Here is a 13,532-nt window from a genome sequence, read left to right on the forward strand (position 1 = left end):
CTCCATGAGGCTCTGGCCCTATTAGCGGGGAGTAGTCCTCCTTAATCTGAAACCCATATCATACTACACAGCTTCTCTAGGGTCCTTAACCTACCCTGCCACATGTTAGTTATGTACATGTCAGTTGGTGTACATGGTTCATTTCCCAATAAGATTAAGGGTAGGTGCCATGTCCAGGCATTTCTGTTCCCTTTGTTCAACCACCTCATTCACATGACAAGGTCTCTTATGTGTAAGGAACCGTTTTGGGTGCTGGGTTTGTGAACATTTGTTTCTATTTGCTTCTCCAACGTACCTATTTGTGCATATGTGCACGGGAATGCACAATAAACATCTCCATGTAACAGATGAATAGATGAATGGATAAAACAGGCCAACAGTGGCCCCATGTTTAGGTGAACAATGGTTGGATGGCTGCAAGGAGTTTGGGTTTTTTGGGCCATTGGAGGGAGGGCCCTGAGAGGGTGGCATCATTTTGGCACTTGGGCCAGCACTGACTATCTACAGCCACCTCGAGTATATGGAATGGCCATGGCACCATTCCAGGGCAAGACAGCCACTCCTCAGCACTTTACCTCTTCTTACTAAAATGACAAGGATTTTGTGACTTAATAGTGTCTAAAGTCTCCAACTCTCCAAAACCCAGCTGTCTAGAATTTTATGTTTTGAAGAGAAATGAAGCTATTGAAGTTTCCCCAAGAGGTTCTAACTACTTAGAGCCTGGCTCTTCCTTCCCTCATTTCTGTTCATGAGGACAATAAGCACTTATCCTGCCAGAGCACTCATACAGGCCAGGAGTGGCCCTGAGGGCTTGACTGCACTTCCACCTGCAGCGAGCAACAGTGGCCCCTAAGAATGGCTTACCTCATTCTGTTCCCCAGCATGGGTGCTTTGCTTCTGACTTTTCTTCAGTATTATGTTTCCTTTGTCAACTCTGAAATCATTTCCTTGTTGCTGGAAATACACATCACATTTTGGCAAAGCTGTTGCTAATATCTTAAAAAGAACAGAGATGACAGTTCAGCTAATCATCAAAGGCATCAATCATACCATCATTCAAGAGCTTCAGATTCTACCATAACTTAAAAGGTAATCATGATGCTCACTTAATAGCTCCAGGAAGAAGTAATGCTGGCAGTTTAGAGTTTGTTGTTGTTTTTCTGTGCAAATGGGAAATTTTGGGTGGTCTTAAGGCCACATGTTGGGTTCTCTTTTAAAAGATTCTATACTGGTGAAAGCTGAAACAGAGAAAAATTTCAATTCTGATCTAGGGGGTTTGTGACATTTAAAAAGAATATCAATGCTATATTTTAAAGCAAAATCTCAAAGAGAAAATTGGAGAAAATCAACAATAGACATGGTATAGAGATTCACAGAACTATCATTATAACTTTTTTTCATTTTTAAATTTTAATTTGTTACATATGACAGCAGAATGCATTACAATTCATATTACGCATATAGAGCACAATTTTTCATATCTCTGGTTGTAAACAAAGTAGAGTCACACCATTTGTGTCTTCATACATGTACTTCATACATGTACTTAATGATGTCCATCTCATTCCACCATCTTTCCTACCTCCCCTGCCCCCTCCCTACCCCTCCCTCCCGTTTTCCCTTTTGCCTTATTTAGAGTTTATCTAATCCTCTCCTGCCACCCCCACCACCACTACATTATGAATCAGCAGCCTTAAATCAGAGAAAATATTCAGCATTTGGTTTTTGGGGATTGGCTAACTTCACTTAGCATTATCTTCTCCAACTCCATCCATTTACCTGCAAATGCCATGATTTTATTCTCTTTTGTTGCTGAGTAATATTCCATTGTGTATTTATGCCACAATTTCTTCATTCATTCATCTACTAAAGGGCATCTAGGTTGGTTCCACAGTTTAGCTATTGTGAATTGTGCTGCTTTAAACATTGATGTGCCTGTGTCCCTGTAGTATGCTGTTTTTAAGTCATTTGGGGAAAAACCCAGGAGTGGGATAGCTGGGTCAAATGGTGTTTCCATTCCCAGTTTTCCAAAGATTCTCCATACTGCTTTCCATATTGACTGTACCAATTTGCAGTCCTACCAGCAATGTATGAGTGTGTCTTTTTCCCCACATCCTCGCCAACACTTATTGTTTGGGTTCTAGTAGCTGCCCTTCTGACTGGAGTAAGATGAAATCTTGGAGTAGTTTTGATTTGCATTTCTCTAATTGCTAGAGATGTTGAACATTTTTTCATATATTTGTTGATTGATTGTATATAACCTTCTGAGAAGTATCTGTTCAGTTCCTTGGTCCATTTATTGATTGGGTTATTTGTTATTTTGGCATTTAGCTTTTTGAATTATTTATATACCCTAGAGATTAGTGCTCTATTGGATGTGCAAGTGATAAAAATTTGCTCCCAAGCTGTAGGCTCTCTATTCACCTCATTGATTATTTCTTTTGCTGAGAAGAAGTTTTTAAGTTTGAATCCATCCTATTTGTTAATTCTTGATTTTAATTCTTGTGCTATGGGAGTATTATTAAGGAAGTAAGGGCCTAATCTAATGCGATGAGATTTGGGCCTACTTTTTCTTCTATTAGATACAGGGTCTCTGGTTTAATTTCTAGGTCCTTGATCCACTTTGAATTGAGTTTTGTGCATGGTGAGAGATAGGAGTTTAATTTCATTTTATTGCATATTGATTTCCAGTTTTCCCAGCATCATTTGTTGAAGAGGCTACCTTTTCTCCAATGTGTGTTTTTGGCACCTTTGTCTAATATAAGATAACTGTAATTAAGTGGGTTTGTCTCTATGTCCTCTATTTTGTACCATTAGTCTTACCAGTTTATTTTGATGTGAATACCACACTGTTTTTGTTACTATTCCTCTGTTTAAGGTCCAGTATAGTGATGCTACCTGCTTGACTCTTCTTGCTAAAGATTGCTATAGCTATTCTGAGTCTCTTATTTTTCCAGATAAATTTCATGACTGCCTTTTCCATATCATTGGGATTTTGATTGGAATTGCATTAAATCTGTATAATGCTTTTGGTAACATGGTCATTTCGACAATATTAATTCTGCCTATCCAAGAACAAGGGAAGTCTTTCCATCTTCTAAGGTCTTCTTTAATTCCTTTCTTTAGTGTTCTGTAGTTTTTGTTGTATAGCTCTTTTACCTCTTTTGTTGTTTCCCAAGTAATTTATTTTTTTTTTGAGGCTATTGTAAATGGGGTAGTTTTCTTCATTTCCCTTTCAGAGGATTTGTCACTGATATACAGAAATGCCTTTGACTTTTGGGTATTGATTTTGTATCCTGTTACTTTGCTGAATTCACTTACTAGTTCTAGAAGTTTTCTGGTGGAATTTTTTGGGTCTTCTAGGTATAGATTAATATCGTTGGCAAATAGTGCTAATTTGAGTTCTTCTTTACCTATCTGTATCCCTTTAATTTCTTTCATCTGTATAATTACTCTGGCAAGTGTTTCAAGAATTATGTTAAATAGAAGTCGTGAAAGAGGGCATCCCTGTGTCATTCCAGTTTTTAGAGGGAATGCTTTCAACTTTTCTCCATTTAGAATGATGTTGGTCTGGGATTTGGCATAGATAGCTTTTACAATGTTGAGATATGTTCCTGTTATCCCTAGTTTTTCTAGTGTTTTGAACATAAAGGGGTGCTTTATTTTGTCAAATGCTTTTTCTGCATCTATTGAGATGATCATATGATTTTTTAAGACAATTGATGTGATGAATTACATTTATTGATTTCCGTATGTTGAACCAACCTTGCATCCCTGGGATGAAACCCATTTGATCATGGTATACTATCTTTTTGATATGGTTTTGGATTTGATTTGCCAGAATTTTATTGAGAATTTTTTCATCTATGTTCATTAGAGATATTGGTCTGAAGTTTTCTTTCTTTGATATGTCTTTGCCTGCTTTTGGAATCAGGGTGATATTAGCCTCATAGAATGAGTTTGGAAGTACTCCCTCTTTTTCCATTTCCTGAAATAAATTGAAGAGTATTGGTATTAGTTTTTCTTTAAAGGTCTTGTAGTACTTGGCTGTGTATCCATCTGGTGCTGGGCAATTTGGGCAAATCATATGACCCTAGAAATCTGTCAATGCCTTAAATAATTTCTATTTTATTGGAGTAAAAGTTTTCAAAATAATTTCTAATTATCTTCTGTATTTCTGAGGAGTCTGTTGTGATAGTTCCCTTTTCATCACGTACATTAGTAATTTGAGTTTTCTCTCTCCTTCTCTTCATTAGCATGGCTAAGGGTCTGTCAATTTTTTTTTATTTTTTCAAAGAACCAACTTTTTGTTTTGTCAATTTTTCAATTGTTTCTATTTCATTGATTCCAGCTCTGATTTTAATTATTTCCTGTCTTCTAGTGCTTTTAGTGTTGATTTATTCTTCTTTTTCTAGGGCTTTGAGATGTAGTGTTAAGTCATTTATTTGTTAACTTTTTCTTATTTTAAGGAATGAACTCCATCCAATGAACTTTCCTCTTAGTACTGCCTTCTTAGTGTCCAGAGATTTCGATATGTTGTATCTGTGTTCTCATTCACCTCTAAGAATCTTTTAATCTCTTCCTTGATGTCTTTTGCAACCCATTGTTCATTCAGTAGCATATTATTTAGTCTCTGGGTGTTGGAATATATTTTATTTTATCATTGATTTCTAATTTCTAATTTCATTCCTTTAGTCTGATAGAATGCACAGTAGTAATTCTACTTTTTTACATTTGTTAGGAGTTGTTTTGTGGTATAATATATGGTCTAATTTTAGAGAAGGATCCATGTGCTGCTTAGAAGAAAGTGTATTCTCTCCTTGAAGGATGAAATATTCTATATATGTCAGTTAAGTCTAAGTTATTGATTATATTATTGAGTTTTATAGTTTCTTTGTTCAGCTTTTGTTTGGAAGATCTACCAGTGGTGAAAGATGTGTGTTAAAGTCACCCAGAATTATTGTGTTGTGGTCTATTTGACTCTTGAACTTGAGAAGAGTTTGTTTGATGAACATAGATGTTCCATTGTTTGGGGCATATATATTTATTATTGTTGTATTGTTATTATTAATTATTATTCATTATTGATGAATGGTTCCATTAAGCAGTATGAAATATCCTTCTTTATCCCTTTTTATTAACTTTGGCTTGAAGTCTACTTTATTTGAAAAGAGGATGGAAACCCCTGCTTGCTTCCACAGTCCATGGGAATAGTATGATTTTTCCCAACCTTTCACCTTCAATCTGTGGATGTCTTTTCCTATGAGATGAGTCTCTTGGAGGCAGCATATTGTTAGGTCTTTTTTTAAAATCCAACCTGCCAGTCTGTCTTTTGATTGGTGAGTTTAGGCCATTAAGATTCCAGGTTATTATTGAGACATGATTTGTATTCCCAGCCACTTTTGTTTACTTTTGGTATTGACTTGGTTTCTCCTTTTATTAGTTTTTCCTTTACTGTAATACCTCCTTTTGCTGATTTTCATTGTTGTTTTTCAATTCCTCTTCATGGAATATTTTGCCAAGTATGTTCTGTAGTGCAGGCTTTCTAGTTGTAAATTCTTTTAACCTTTGTTAATCATGGAAGGATTTATTTTTATTTTATCATCAAATCTAAAGCTTAATTTTGCTTGTTGGCATCCATTTTCTTTCAGAGCTTAGTAGATGCTGTTCCAGGATCTTCTGGCTTTGAGGGTCTGGGTTGAAAAATCTGCTGAGAAACGAATTGGTCTCCCCCTATATGTCATTTGGTTCTCTCTCTCGTGGCTTTTAAGATTCTATCCTTATTCTGTGTGCTAGACATTTTCATTATAATATGCCCTGGTATAGATCTGTTGTAATTTTGTACATTTGGTATCCTGTAAGCCTCTTGTATTTGATTTTCCAATTCAGTCTTCATGTTTGGCAAATTTTCTGATATTATCTAATTGAAGAGATTGTGCATTCCTTTGGTTTAGAACACTGTGCCTTCCTCTATCCCAATAACTCTTAGATTTGGTCTTTTGATGCTATCCCATAATTCTTGGGTATTCTGCTCATGGTTTCTTACCATCTTCACTGTGTGGTCAACTGTATTTTCCAGATTGTATACTTTGTCTTCATTATCTGATGTTCTGTCTTCCAAGTGATCTAGTCTGTTGGTGATGCTTTCTATTGAGTTTTTTATTTGGTTTATTGTTTCCTTCATTTCAAGGATTTCTGATTTTTTTTTCATAATCTCTCTTTCCTGAATAATCTTTTGCTACATGTATTTGCTCTCTTATCTCTTTGTTGGTGTGATCAATGATTGCCTGTATTTGCTCTCTTATCTCTTTGTTAGAGTATTCAATTTTTGCCTGTATTTGTTCATTTAGGCAATTCTTTAATTCACAGATCATTTTAATTATAAATGTTCTGAACTCTTTCTCTGACATTTCATCACATGCGCTGTCCATGGGTTCTGTTATTGTAGTATCCGGGTTTGTTTGGGGCATTTTCCTCCCTTGTTTTTTCATGTTGTCTATGTGATTTCCTTTTTTGCAGTGTGGATCTGAGGTATTACAGTTCCTACCCTATAATCTTGTAGTATCTTTGCATATTATCTGTACCTCACCTCGATGTTGGGCTTCCAGACCCTGTTGGTGTCCCAGGAGGGATGCTACTGCAACTATAGGATGTAGTGGCAATAGCTTGAGATAGCAGGGGAGGTGCCCCAAGATGGATGCAATGTCTTTCAGAGATGGGGCTGAAAGGGTGGGCCTTACACTGTCTTTGGGATGCCTGCTCCAAGATGCAGCTGCTTCTGCCCTGTCTGTTGTCCCAAGGTAGAGGCTACTGCATGGAGAAGGCTACAGGGATGGCTTCAGTGTCTCAAGATGGAAGTGGGTTAGTCCTGGGCTCCCAGGTGGTGTATGTGTGGGAGCAGACCCAAGTTTACCCTGGGTCCTGACTCCTGCGCAGCTTAGAGAGGCAGGTCTGGGCTAAGCCTGATTCCGGCTGGTGGAGGCAATCCTCAGGTATTGTAAATTTTGACACTCTCCTGACCAACTGCTCTTAGCTTTTACTATTTGTAAGCTTTGGTTTTGTAAGTTCCCATGAGAGGTTATACAAGGATAGGCAAATTCCATCAGGAAATCAAAGGAGAGGAATAATGTTCATGCCACTCCAGTTTTCTCAAAATCCTGGATTTTATGGTCTTTTCTTTTATATCATCTCCACAGTTTTCCAGCTACTGACCTAGTCTGTGCCCCATTATCTGTGTTTCCCAATTCTCACTGCACCCTGCATACTGGTGTTTGCCTGGCTGATGTCTCAATGTTGTTTTTACAAGCAAGATTTTTAATTTCACAAGTGCTCTGGTAGTTCATTATAACCTTGCAGTCCTGAGATAAGCTATGGCTTGCTTCAGAGGCCCCATTTATTCAAGAATCTGCTTTTTGTGCTCTCTGAGTCATGCCCTTCTGCTCACTCTGTGATGATGACCCTTTGGATAGGCCACACTGGCACTATGTCACTTAACAATTTTTTTTCCTTAACCAATTGTGTTCATTTTCTAACACAACAGTTTTAAACTACTTTAAATATATATTATGGAATTAACATTAACCGTATATTAGACAGAATTAAATTCTATATTATATTAAGTTCAATCCATATTAACTTGTTGTGACTTTAAACCACGTTTTCTCTACATGGAGAGTAGTGACTCATTCTCCTCTCCTCTCTTTCACATTGTTTCTGAAAGAAAATTTAAATCAATGTTTTGCAAACTGCATAAGAATCACTCAGGGATCTTGTTAAAATGCATATCTGCCTCAGTATTAGGGATGGGCTGAGCTGCTAGTGATCTCCCAGGTGATGCTGATATTGTTGGTCCGCACATCTACATTTTGAATATCAAGGACACATACAACCTTTAAAAAGTCACCAAGAAAGTTAATTGTAATTCTTTTTAGTTCTTCAATGAGAACAGTTAAGAACTTATCTATAGATGTCATTATTTTAAGGTGTAGTCTTGGGGTTAAGTCCATTTATATCTCCACCTTTCCTTTCTCTCTGATGCCTCTTATCTTCGACCCTTGTTTATTCTGTCTCAATTATTGAACACTCCTCTCCAACCCAGGATTCCCTTCTGCAAGAACCTGAGGACAGTCTTTATCATAGTATCTCCTTGCTCAGAAAGCTTTAATGAGCTCTCACTGCCCAAAGAATAAAATGTAGCGTACTTGATAGGAGGTGATACTTCCTCCTACCAAGTATTTTTGGTCCTGCGTTAGTTTTCTGTTTTTTACAAGACAGCATCTTGCTATGTGCCCTAGCTAGCCTCTAACTCCTGGGCTCAATTGATTCTCCTGCTTCAGTTCCTGAGTGCCTGGGACTATGGGTGCTGGGCACTGAATCTGGTCCCTTTCCATGTTAACTCCCTGCCCTGCTTGTGAATATACCCACGTTGTTTCTATGCTGAGATGTTATTTATAACTTTCTCTGGCTGGAATGTCTTTTCATTTATTCTACACTAAAAATCCCTTTGTTTTTCAGGCTTATGTCAAATTATTGACTCTCCTGTCGTAGGCTCTGCCCTCACCCTGCCCCATCTTCAGCTAGCTATATAAAGGTATGGGTTAGATTCAGACTCCTGAGGCCAGAGTCCCTAACTAATCCCTTTTATACTGCCTGGAGTGCTCAGCATTACTGCATGTAGGTGAGCAATGGCTTAATAAAGGGCAAGAGTTTGGAAACCACATGTAGCTGGGTTTTGATCCAGGCCCTGCTGTCCACCACCTGCATGACTTTGGGAACAGCACTTAACCTCTTAGGATGTTTTCCTTCATTTTGAAATTAGGGATGATAATACTTAAGTTGAGATAATGTATATAAAGTGTGCAGCGTTAATTATGAAATAAAAGAAAAATAAATGGAAGTTGTATTCATGCAAATAACAACAAGCTGTGGCAACAGCATAGTGAGCACACCATAAAAATGTGTTAAATGAATGTGCAAATAATTAAAGGGTGCCCAATTTACATCTTTTCTACTACTATTGAAGGTCACGTCCTCAGGGGAGGAGGAAAATTATTCACACTGTTGTCCTTTAACACGAAATATCAATTCCATCTTGAATTTTCTTCCTTTTGCTATAGACATTACTTTTAATCTTGTAAGAAAATTTTACTTATCCTTTAAACCTATTCTATCCCCTCAGGTTTTGTTTGTTTGTTTGCTGTTGTTAAACCAGGGAGGGAGTAATAAGGATTCGTGCATGAGTAACAGGGCCCCCTAATGAAGGAAATCAACATTCTTCTGGACACTCTACTCCAACCCCTGGTTCCGAGCTGTGTTAGCATACTCAATAGTATCCTATTTATTTGCAAGTCAGCACCTACATGGCACATACTTAATTAATGTTAAGTCACAGTCTATTTATTTTAGCTCATGCTTGATATATATATGATGGGAACTTTTGTATTTATACACATGGCCTAAATATAAATATCAATGCTCCTTTCCAAAAATGTTTTGCTTATTTTAGTCACCACTATGCAAATGCAGAGAGAGAGAGAGAGGTAGATAGATATGCTGGGGATCAAACTCAGGATCTCATGCATGCCAGGGGAAAGCCCTACCACTGAGTCACAACCCAGCTCTGGACGCAATACTAAAGTCCATGAAGAATATGGACATAGGATTATTTCATCTTGAGTCTCCCATCACGAGCTCTATGTCTAAGCAGGGACAGTGGGAGTCTTTGCTTGTTTCAATTCTAGTCACTAAAAAAGCAAATTCCAAAGCCCTCAAGAGCATTGTTCTTTTTCTCCACCAACAAAATCCAGTTAAGGAAGAGATCCCAGGAGATGACTCAGACTCTGGAACCTGGAACGAGTTTCCCTGCTTTCTTCATCCAAATCTCATCTTCAGAATTGACTTTTTCAGGCTTAGAGACTTTCACTTTGAATTGCCTTTCCTTCAACGTATTCCTATCTATGGCTGGAGCCACACTCTGAGAATCTTATGTCCTTTATTTTCTCATTGTCAGGTATCCACAAAGTCCCCACTCTGCGTCAGGCACTGTGCAAGACGCTAGTTCAACAAAGGTCAATGCAACACACACATACCCTATAAGCATTACTTCTCACTGTTTATGTGCCATTGTGGAGACTAAAGTAGATGCTCAATAAATACATTTTATTTGATGGGTGCCCTGAAAGAGGGAAAGTAAAGTCTGTTTTATTACAATGTGATCCAGTTCACCTTTATGCTCGAGGCTCTGCTAGAATGGAGCTACAAAGATAAATAACACAGACTCTGTCCTTGAAATTCATATAATCTGCAATTGCATGATATAACACTACTTCAATCTACATCTGTGGGCAAAAGCATTCTCTCCTAGGTCCTGTGATCTCAAGAGTGTGTTGTATGTATTTACTGATATGCCATTGAGTGAAGTCTGTGGGGAGAGTCAAGGAGATACTCACCAAAGGCACGAGTCCTTGGAGTGGTGTGGCTTCCTCTGCCTCGTAGAGATAGAAATTCAAAGGGGCAAAGAAGTAGCCTGGGGCAGGTTCATTGCAGCTGCGGCCAGTGACGTGTGGGCGGCATTCACACTGTCCATCCTTGGGTGAGCACCTGAAGGGAAAAACCCATGTGGAGGACTGTGGAGAGGCTGAAGGTGAAGTGATGATTGGGGGGTGCTGAACCAAGGGCCCCCTGAGTCTGAGGGAGCCTGTTGAGAGGTTGTGGGTTCCACCTGCCTCATCTGGAAAAGAGAATTCAGATCCAGGGAACCCAGGCAGCTGCTTCTTTCCTCGGTGGCTCCCTGGTTCTGCTCCAAAAACTGGGCAAAGGCGAGCATTAGGACCCCTCTTTACAGGTGGCACAGAGTTGGTGTTTGCAGCAGGCGAGTCACACATTTCCCCTGACCCACCCCCTCCTCTGGGGCACAGCCAGGCAGAAGGATTGTTTCTCTCACCCTTGTTTATCTCTATACCTGGGCTTCGGGAATGTTTCGAGTTCCTTGCTTTTCAACACCCTTTGCTTGTCATGGAATAAAACCCTTTGCCTATGACCGTGAGCATATCAAAATAGAATTTGCTTTCACGTGGAGCAGGGAATGTTGCTGCAAAACTTCATTACTCATTTTACTGACTTACATGTTGGAATAAGCACCTCCAATATCACAGTCACAGGGAGAACATCCAGGGCGTTGATCTCCCAGTCCCCAGTAGCCAACCTACATAGAGAAAGGGCTCAGTTGATTTCAGCTGTGAAGATATTTGCTGACACTGAAATCACTACAACGCAACAGTCACAAATCCAACAGCCACACAGACTGACCCACTGCACAGGAGCATTCCTTGCCTCGACAAGGATCTGCACGAATACATCTCTCCCATCTGTAGCACTTGACTAAAGGGGACAGAAGAGTTATTTACGTATGGCTTCAAACACAACAGGAGCCAACAATTCCTCTAACAGCACCAAGTTTTGCTCAGGCAGGGTCATTTAAGGTCTAAGACAGTCTTCTGCCATCTTATTTGTAACTCTTTAACTAAAGCCAGTAGGTTCCCTTACCACGACAATCCATGGGGGTTTTAGTTATACTGCACTGAAATATTTTGGGATAGAAAAATCAATCAAGCAGATTTTAAGATATTCTATGAAGATCTTAGTTCAGTAGAGACAACCAACCATTTATAAGTCAGTCATCTTGGCATACTGTGAACCCGTGTGAGAGTCAAGTCTGATGCAAGGCTTTCTCAACATTGCAACATCTTGCCCTTTATGCAATATAAACAGCTGGTGAGATATAAACAACTTTTATTTTTTCTTAAAGCCTGATAACATTTAGTATGAAATGCTCAGAAAAATACTTCTCCCTCCAATTTCAACTTAGCATGCTCAAATAAAATTTAGATTTTAGTAGCTATGAAACTCTTGTTTGGAATAGTCTTAAGTATTTCTATTATTTTTTTTGTTATCTCAGTAAAAATCGCACACCCAGTTATACTTAAAATTTTGATTTCAAACACCAAACATGGACACAATGTGTATAAAACAACGCAAAAGACTTTTAATATTTCAGTTTGGTTTTGGAACCAAAGAAAGAAGAAGTGAAATGAGCTGTTCCATTCAGGATGTGGTTGTGAAAGACCTCTTCCAGCCAGGTGTGCTGTCACAGTGGCCTCTCAGGTGGTCCAGCCTGAGCCTGAGCTTGCATGATTCATTGCCATGACATCAGAGTGAGCGCAAGTTTGGTCTGGGACAACCTGATTTTGTATCTTCAGCAATCCTGTTGCACACCTATGCACATTGCTTGGTGTTGCTCATACCCAATAGAAATGGCAAAGCTGACCTTTCTCTTCGTGTAAAACTTCTATATTACCTGCCCTGTCTTATGTATGATTTCTTCTTCTTTTTAAAAAATATTTACTTATTTATTTTTTAGGTGAGATGGACACAACACAATGCCTTTTATTTTTATGTGGTGCTAAGGATCGAACCTGGGTCCCACCCGTGCTAGGCGAGTGCTCTACTGCTGAGCCACAATCTCAGTCCCACGTAGTTTCTTCTTCATATTTTCTTCCTTGCTTCTTTCCCCACTTCCTCTGCCCTACCCTACTATATTTTCAGTAAAATGACTTAAAATATTAGCACAAAACTCTTTCCTCATGGGCATCTGTTTCTTATTTATTAGTGACATTTCTTTAGACACATGAAGGTCACTGTTCTTTTATTAGGTTAAGTTTTTGTTTTACTCTTTCTAAAATGTCAGGGTGGGCTGCCAAGATTAGAGAACAAGGAAAAGAATGGGGTTGGAACTCCTCAATTGCATGACACATTTATTATGGAGTGAAACCAATTTTATCTTACTAACTTTAGAACATACATGTTCATATATTTAGTGCTGTCTGTGAAAACCCCAACGGTTTATTTCTCATAGCAATCTAAAATACATTCAAGCTCTAGATTGTTTTTTGTTCTTTTAAGAGCTCATCTGAAATCTTTTTAGGCAGACAGTAGTAAGGGTGGTATGGGGATCATATGTATAAGCTAAAAGAAAGGCCATATGGTCTGGTTGGCCAAAAGGCCATAGTGTTCTACTCTACTGCTGGGCACTCTCAGGAAAACAGTGGATATATTATTGGCCTCTCCATCTGGATCCATTCAGTCCAATCCAGTGGTGTGCTGGTAAATGTTTAAAAGCTTTCTATAAGGTCTGGCGTGAGGGAGGCTGATGCATAGTGTCTACCAATTTCTGTAGTGTAAATACTCATCCCGGGAGTATTAAACTAGAGTAGAACAAAGAAAGCAATTAACAAAACCAAGTTTCTTCTAGGCAATGGCAGTAGAAATATGCATAATTATGTAAAGGAAAATTATAGGTAAATACATACAATGCACTGTTCGCAGTGTGGTCCGGTGACATAGGCCTGGCAAAAGCATCCACCTGTATCTACATCACAAGTCTCAAATGGCAGACTCCCAAGGGGGTTGCAGTTGCAGGCTGAAAGCACAACATATATAATCATTCTCATTCTTAAATGTCTTTAATAGTCACA

At 38.6% G+C, this 13,532-nt stretch overlaps 1 protein-coding gene across 1 annotated transcript in view; it reads right to left on the bottom strand.

Moving 5' to 3' along the window:
- Positions 1-13,532, bottom strand: part of Lamb4 (laminin subunit beta 4) — a 100,982-nt gene that overhangs the window by 59,992 nt on the left and 27,458 nt on the right. Inside the window, exons 11-13 of the mRNA XM_078027833.1 lie at positions 13,368-13,477; positions 11,124-11,203; positions 10,449-10,599 (exon numbers count right to left, since the gene is read on the bottom strand). Of these exons, the coding sequence (XP_077883959.1) occupies positions 10,449-10,599; positions 11,124-11,203; positions 13,368-13,477 (341 nt within the window). The remainder of the gene's footprint in view (positions 1-10,448; positions 10,600-11,123; positions 11,204-13,367; positions 13,478-13,532) is intronic.

This window comes from Ictidomys tridecemlineatus, chromosome 2, assembly GCF_052094955.1.
Source record: "Ictidomys tridecemlineatus isolate mIctTri1 chromosome 2, mIctTri1.hap1, whole genome shotgun sequence".
Classification (NCBI taxonomy): Eukaryota; Metazoa; Chordata; class Mammalia; order Rodentia; family Sciuridae; genus Ictidomys; species Ictidomys tridecemlineatus.